Genomic DNA, 7732 nt, shown 5'->3' with positions numbered 1-7732 from the left:
TTAGCAGGGGAGGCACGTCCTGCCGCAGTAGCCGCTGCCGAAGCCGGAGAGGCCAAAGCCCCCGGAGGAGATGGGCACTCCCTGAGAGCTGAGGATGCTGCCAACAGCAGCAGAGGTGGAGGATCCCACGGCGGTGCTCTGTGGGAAGGAGCTGAGGATGGGGCCGGGCAGGGTCACCACCACGGGGGAGGGCTGGATGAAGACAGTGGAGTCCTGGCACTGCCTGACACAGGGCTCATTGCAGCTGTTGGCCAGTGGGGTCGGGCCACAGGGCTGGGCTGGCAGGCACTGGTTGTAGCAGGACATGTCTCAGGGATGGAGGTGCACCTGGAGAAAGGGGAAGCAGAGCATTAAGAGATGCCAGTCACTCTCCCACAAAGAGAGCCAAACTAAGAAAGATGGGGAGACGCTGTTCAGGAGGGCCAGTTGTGATAGGACAAGGGGTAATGGTTTTAAAATAGAGGGAGGTAGGTTCAGGTTGGATATTAGGAAAAAATTTTTTACCATGAGAGTGGTAGAACACTGGAACAGGTTGCCCAGAGAGGTGGTGGATGCTCCATCCCTGGAGACGTTCAAGGCCAGGTTGGACGAGGCCCTGAGCAACCTGATCTAGTTGGAGATATCCCTGTTCCTTGCAGGGGGGTTGGACTAGATGACCTTTGAAGGTCCCTTCCAGCCCTAACCATTCTATGATTCTATGATTCTATGATTAAGCCATGCTGGAGATGAGTTGAAGGTGTTGTGGAGATGCCCATGGGCTTCTCCTTCCCTTCGGCTCAAAAGTTCCCCACCAAGCGCGACTAAACCCACAGAGATCACTGCCTAGCCCATCACTCACTTCAGCCAAGCCCCAGCCTCTCTCCATGCAACACTTTCTCTCCTCTTCCCTCTCTCATGATAAGTAGCCCCATGACCCAGCATAGGACAGAGGAGCAGGTATGCGCTGAGAGAACTTGATGGGGAAGAGGAGGAGGTGGGAGAGGAGATAGAGCTTCAGACTCACCTTGTTCCCAAGGATATGGAGGAGAGAGGAGAGGATGAGAGAGTGAGGAGAAGGGCCTGCTTTTATACTGCTCCTGCACTGCCCCAGGCCCACAGTCACTGCACGCAGGCAGTAATTTTCCAACCGACTCACCTCCACAGCAAATTATCCTACTTAATGGCACAGGTTGTGTTTTGGTTGCCTTCAATGCTGCCATTTCATTCCTTCATTTCTGACAGGACCACTCAGAAGCTTCTATCACATATTCTGATGGCAGCCCCAAGGATTTCCCATGCAGAAACACGTCAGTACAGGCAGAAGATGTGCTCCAAGTGCTGGAGGGGTCTGTGTAGGGCAGCATGGGTCTGTGGAAATGCGGCAAGGATGTTTTCCACCTCCTTTGCAAGAAGCTTCAAACATTCTCCCACTAACGCAGTTCTCTCTTGTGGGTTTCCGTTTGTTTGGCAAAGTCATCCCCTCTCACAAAAGTCTCTGGAGGTTCCCAACAAATGCCATGATCAGGCTTGCAGAAGGAGAATGTTGCCCTCCCAAACACAGTGATTTCTCAACAACCTTGTGGTGAGTCGGGTCTCGACTCACCACAAGAGGTTTGTGTTGGAGCTCGGGTGAGCACCTTCTTCCTCCCACTCTCCTCACACCACCGTACACTTTGGCTGCATTCTTTCAACCTGGCTGACAGGAAACATTTTTCCAAAACACGATGCCCATCCTGTGAGCTGCCTGAGATGCAGGAGTGCAGACAAGAAGGTCATGCTGACAGTAATGGCCGTTGGGGCTGCCTGGAGCTGTGTACTCATGTACTGCCAAGTGCACAGAGCTTGTTTTTCAGGGGCAGTGATGGAGCTGCCCTTGCTTGAAGGGAATTCAGCCCTACATGGATACAAGCCTGCAGACAGCACGCACTCCCGGCTTGGCCTCATGCCATAAGCCAGACACGTGGACAATCCAAAATTAGCGTGTGACTCGCCTTGAGAAGGGAGAGCCTATCCCAGGAAGCTTGCCTACTGAAAGCAATCCCTTGCCCTATTGGGACACGTCAAAGTTTCCTCCATTTCTGCAGGGCAGCGATGTGCGTCACCTCATTGATGTAGGCTGAGAGATGGTTTTGGACTCAGGGCCATGATGAGCACATCCCCTCCCTGAGCACCCTCAGGCACGTGGTGCAGTAGTGTCCTGCCAGCCCTCAGTCCATGGGGAATTGACAAAAGTTTCCTTGGCTGCCCAATATTACTGAGTTGTGCTCCAAGCTGAGCGGGTCTTGTGGCCTGGCGAAGAAGGCTTACTGAAGCACTCATTCCAGGACAATACATATCACCTGGGACTCAGGTCTGAGTCCTATCTGGTGAGGACTTTTTCTGAAACCCTATCTTTCCCTCAACAGAGCATTCAGGAGAGCTCCTCACTGCTGCCTGTTCTCTTTGGCCATGAAGGTGAGGCCTGTGCATCTGTTCCCTTCCACTCTCCAAGACTCTCCCCAAGGCTGACACTGCCACAGGGGGGAGATCTACCCAGACAAGATTTGAGACCTCTATGATCATAGCATCCAGTCCATGCATATTAAAGAGTTTCTTTCTCTCCAGCTGCAGGACTTGCTATTTGTCCTTTCTGAATACCATAAGAATCCCGTAGGCCTCAAAGGCTCCACTCGCTTCACAGGCTCTGTGGTTCTTTGATGGTTTTACACCAGTATGACCGTTCCTCTTTCAAACTGCAGAGCCATGAACTGGACAGCAATTGTGCTGTCAGAAGTGCCGAGTCAAGAAGAGGGAACAACTTCCTCAATCTGATAGCATCGGTCTTCCTAATGCAGCCCAGGATGCTGTCTGACACCATTTCCCCAAAGTTGTGAGCTGCCTCATGGTGTCCTCCACGACTCACATCATCTGCTGCAAAGCTGGTTGGAAGCCCATCAGCCTCAGGCTGTCGTGGTGCAGGAGCTTCTTCTTCCCCCACTGCAGGACATTGTGTCAAGGAGTTAAACGCTCTTGGCCCCACTCTGGAGCAATGCGATGCACCAGGAGGGAGTGGAAGCCAGCTGGACTTTGTGCCACTCCTCACAATCCTTGGAGATCAGCAGCCATGCCAGATTTCAATCCCCTGCACTGCCTTCTTCACAGGCCTGTATTTTGTCAGCTGGTCAGTAAGGATTGGTACATAAGACCATGTCAAAAGCCATGGTAAGATGACGTTAACAACATTTGCAGCACTTCCTTCACCCAACGGAACCAATCATGTCATCAAATTATGCTGTGAAGTTGGTTCACCTTCTTCTCCTTTTGTCTTGTGTAATGGCTTCCAGGATGATTTGCTCCAGCACGTTTGCAGGGATCGAGATGATGTTGAACGATCTGTCATGAGCAGCAGCCATGCCAAATTCAATCCCCTGCACTGTTGTCTTCCCCAGTCTGTATTTTGTCAGCTGGTTAGTAAGGACTGGTACAGCAGATCACGTCAAAAGCCATGGTTAGCTGACATTAGCAACATTTTCTACACTTTGCTAAGCCACTGGAGCCAAACACATGATCAAAGATGGCTGTGAATTTGGTTAGGCCTGCTTTCCCCTCCAGATAGCCACGCTGGCCACTGACAATCACCTTCTTGTACTGTTGTCTTGGGAAATGGCTTCCAGGATGATTTGCTGTGTTATCTTTGCAGGGCTTGACATAAGGCAGAAGGGTCTGTGGTTTCTTGTACGCCCTGCCCTCAGGGAAGCTGTTCCATTCAGTCCTGGGGTTGCCTTTGCCCAAGACTTCCTTTTCTTGCTGACCTACCTGGAAGAAGGTCTTCTAGACCTCCATGTGTTTTGCCTGATTCAACACCGGGTGGGCTTTGATGTTCCTGAACCCATCTCTCTGTACTCAGACAACCTGGTAAATGTTCTCCCCAGAGCAAAGGGCATGAAGACGAAGGCAGGTGATACCATTCACACAGCCTGGCTGTCTGTCTTCTGACCACATTGACGCATTACCACCCGGGATAGCCTTGGGTGTCTCATCCCAGCACATGAAAGTAGCTGTCATTATGGACCAAGCAGGTCAGAAATGAGGAAATGAAACTGCAGCGTTGACGGAAACTGAAACACAACCTGTGCCATTAGGTAGGATATTTTGCTTTGGAGGTGAGTCTTTTGGAAAATTACTGCCTGCGTGCAGTGACTGTGGGCCTGGGGCAGTGCAGGAGCAGTATAAAAGCAGGCCCTTCTCCTCACTCTCTCAACCACTCTTCTCGCCTCCGTCTCATTTGGAACAAGGTGAGTCTGAAGCTCTTCTTCCTACTCCTCAGCTTCCTGCAAGATTTCTCAACACATACCCTGTGATAGGCTGGGCCATGGGGCTATTGTTCATAGAAGAGGGTTGGGGGCAGAAGCTGTGACATAGAGAGAGTCTGGGGCCTGGCTCACGTGACCTATGGACTCTTGTCTCCAATACGTGGTTTGTCTCTCTTGTGGTGGGGTGATAGGCTGCTCCTCATCCACTCCTCATGCTCTGTTTCTCCCTACCCTTTCTCCCAGGTGCTTCTGCAGACCCAAGACATGTCCTGCTACAACCAGTGCCTGCCAGTCCAGCCCTGTGGCCCGACCCCACTGGCCAACAGCTGCAATGAGCCCTGTGTCAGGCAATGCCAGGACTCCACTGTCTTCATCCAGCCCTCCCCCGTGGTGGTGACCCTGCCCGGCCCCATCCTCAGCTCCTTCCCACAGAGCACCGCCGTGGGATCCTCCACCTCTGCTGCTGTTGGCAGCATCCTCAGCTCTCAGGGAGTGCCCATCTCCTCCGGGGGCTTTGGCCTCTCTGGTTTCGGCAGCGGCTACTGCGGCAGGAGGTGCCTCCCCTGCTAAAGCTGCTGACCATGGCCCTGGTGAAGGCCCCCAGGGACACCCAAGATGGTACCGGAGTGAGAACAGAGCATCGAGCTGTTGCTCTCTGAGTGGCTGAGCAATCTCTGACCCCCTTTTAAAAGGACAGGGCCAGCCTGGGCTCTGGGAAAGCACAGCCCATGCCTGCCTTTCCCATCTTCCACTCTATACTTCCCTCCTATGTCCTTGTCTTGTGCTCCACTGGGCTATGACAACACAAAGCTGGCTGAGGTAGGAACCACTGACCCTGCTCCCTCTGTGGGGCAGGCAGATGGACACCTGGTGGGATCTCCACCACAGCAATGGAGCACAGACTCACGCCTGCCTCTGGTGCTCCCAGCACTGAGACTACCACACGGATTGGCCTCATTTCCCCCTTTTCACTCATTAAACTTCTGCTGCATCCCAGCCTACGCCTCTGTGTCATCCTTTCATCTGCAGGTCCTCCTCCACAATGCCCAGCGAGAGAGGTGCTGGTCTGCAGTGGTTTTGTGAGGGGCTTGTTGGAGAAGGCTGTGCAGTGACTGTTAACACAGGCTTGCTCTGAGTAGTCTTAATCATACAATGGGTGGGTGACCCTCTGGGTTCTAGATTTATCTGCCTCTTTGGGTACGGACAGAATGACCCAACGCAGTTCAATGACTATAGCTACTCTAAAGATGATTTTAGTTCTCCCACCAAAGCATTCTCTTCTCTGTGCTCAGCGAGCCTCATGCCCTCAGCCTCTCCTCCCCAACCAAGTGCTCCTGCCCTCTCACCATCCTGCCCACCCTGCACTCAGCTCATTTCACTTGGTTCACTTGCATTATAGCCTAAACTCAACACAGTGTTCTAGATGCCATCAGGTAAGTGCTGAGTACAGTGGGATCTTCGCTCCCGTCAATGTCCAGCGACGATCCTGCTCACATAGCCCAGGATGATGATGACCTTTCTCGATATCTGGAAACAATGCTGGGAGTCTCAGCTCTTCTGATGGGGTTACTGCAAAGGCACCTTTCCCTGGCTCTGCTTTTGGGCTGCAGCTTGTCAGGTGCTGAAGGATGTGTGGAGAGACATGGCTGGCTATTACCAAGCCAGCCTCCAGTCAGGGCTCTGAGTGGACATGTTGTGTCCAGCTGCGTCCTGCAGCACTTCAGCTGCTCCCCTTCCTCAGCTGCAAGTCTTTCTGCAGCCTTTGCTGCTGGTCACTGCACTGCCTGGAGAGCTCCTGGACAGCCCTTTGACACACTCAGCCTGCACCCGCGGCCTCTCCTCCTGCCCTAGGTCCTTCCCTGCCTCCCTCGCTTTACAAACATTCCCAGGAAGACCTGGGCACAGGCAGGAAAGGAGTGAGATGAGGAGGCCATGCACTGCCCATGGACCTCTGTGGTGGTCTCCTGGTTTCAGATGGGACAGAGTTAGTTCTTTTTAGCAGCCAAAGGAGCTCTGTGTTTTGGTTTTTGTCTGGGACTCATCATGAGAAGAATATGGGGAGGGACTTTTTACAACAGTGTCCACTGATAGGACAAGGGGAAATGGGTTTAAGTTGAAGGAGAAAAGACTTAGATTAGATCTTAGGAAGAAATTCTTCAGTACGAGTGTGGTGAGACTTTGGAATAAATTGCCCAGAGAAGTTGTGGGTGCCCCCTCCCTGGAGGTGTTCAAGGCCAAGTTGGACAGAGCCTTGAGTAGCCTGGTCCAGTTGAGAGGCGTCCCTGCCCATGACATGGAGGTTTGATTAGATGATCTCTAAGGTCCCTTCCAGCCTGTGCCATTCTGTGATTCTATGAATACTGACAGCGCACTGATGGTTATAGTTGGCACTGAGGCCTCAAGGACTTCACAGCTTGATGTGTTCTTGCCAGTGGGCAGGAGCAAAACAGGATGGGGGGAGCATGGCTGGGACTGAGGGTCCACAACTGCACTTAGGATTTGAACTTAGACAGGATTGAGGGCTGAATTGAGCAATTAAGAATTCCATATCGTGCCTAATATAAAAATGAGGGTTGAGCAGAAGGAAAGGCTTTTGCTCTTCCAGGGGCTCTCACTCTCGGACTCTCGGAGTGCTCTCTCTCTGCTCTCACAGTTGTCTTCAGAGTTTTAATATTTAGCATCTTATCTACTGTATAGGCTGTTTGGCTGTTATTATTTGCAATTAACTGTCTCTGGGTGTTGGACTGGGATGAAAGGCATTTTTTCCCTAATTAGAATTATCGCTGTGCTGTGCCGTGTGGTGCTGATAAAATCATGGGTGTTGGGACCAGTTCTGTACTTGTATTCAGAGGTGCAGAGGTGGGTGGTGATGTGGGCTTCATTTATGAATTCTAACCGCCACCTGGCCGATATCATTGCCAGTTACACCCGTAGCTTCTTTCCTTTGGAGAGCTGATACATGAGGAGGACGTCTCCCTTCACTTTCCCCTCCTCCACCAGACCATTTACAAAAGCTTTGGAGAATTTTGAGAATATTGAATGTCATTGGAATAGTCTAAAGAGTATAATCCTGTTGCAAGGTCTCCTGATTGTATGTCTAATTATATATATAATAAGGGTTAATCAACCACTTAGAAATTTCTACCAATTTGTTACTCATGTTAATTTTGCTTGCTATCTCAGCTTCCGCAACAACCACTGTGGCTACACAAACCCCAGCTTCTGGTGCTCAGCGCAAACGCAAACGCTGTACTGAAGCCCCTGTGACAAGCACTGCATCTACTCAGACCACGTTATCAGTCACCCCCTTACGGAAGGGAAAATGTACACAAAAGTCGGTACCTATAGTAAAGAATGAAGAAGAAGAGGAACCAGGGCCATCACGACAACCAGAAGAAGAAGAGGAAGCAGGGCTGTCACAACAACTGGAAGAAGAGAAATAAGGGCCATCACGACAACCA

At 51.5% G+C, this 7732-nt stretch overlaps 2 protein-coding genes across 2 annotated transcripts; one reads left to right on the top strand and one right to left on the bottom strand.

The window, feature by feature from the left end:
- Positions 1-306, bottom strand: LOC104371056 (feather keratin 1). Its single transcript, XM_009990348.2, has one exon. It carries the CDS (start codon positions 304-306, stop codon positions 1-3), a length of 306 nt encoding a protein of 101 aa, XP_009988650.2.
- A 4229-nt stretch (positions 307-4535) lies between these two features.
- Positions 4536-4841, top strand: LOC147526982 (feather keratin 1-like). Its single transcript, XM_086626383.1, has one exon. The coding sequence runs from the start codon at positions 4536-4538 to the stop codon at positions 4839-4841; it is 306 nt and encodes a 101-aa protein (XP_086482509.1).
- The last annotated feature ends 2891 nt before the right edge of the window (positions 4842-7732 follow it).

Source organism: Tauraco erythrolophus, chromosome 25 (assembly GCF_009769465.1).
Source record: "Tauraco erythrolophus isolate bTauEry1 chromosome 25, bTauEry1.pri, whole genome shotgun sequence".
Taxonomy (NCBI): domain Eukaryota; kingdom Metazoa; phylum Chordata; class Aves; order Musophagiformes; family Musophagidae; genus Tauraco; species Tauraco erythrolophus.
The sequence above is the reverse complement of the archived record's forward strand: the minus strand, read 5'-3'. Positions and strand labels throughout refer to the sequence as shown.

What these genes read in the sequence shown, in the direction of transcription:
- LOC104371056 (XM_009990348.2), bottom strand. Translation starts at nt 306, where the DNA reads ATGTCCTGCTACAACCAGTGCCTGCCAGCCCAGCCCTGTGGCCCGACC.
- LOC147526982 (XM_086626383.1), top strand. Translation starts at nt 4,536, where the DNA reads ATGTCCTGCTACAACCAGTGCCTGCCAGTCCAGCCCTGTGGCCCGACC.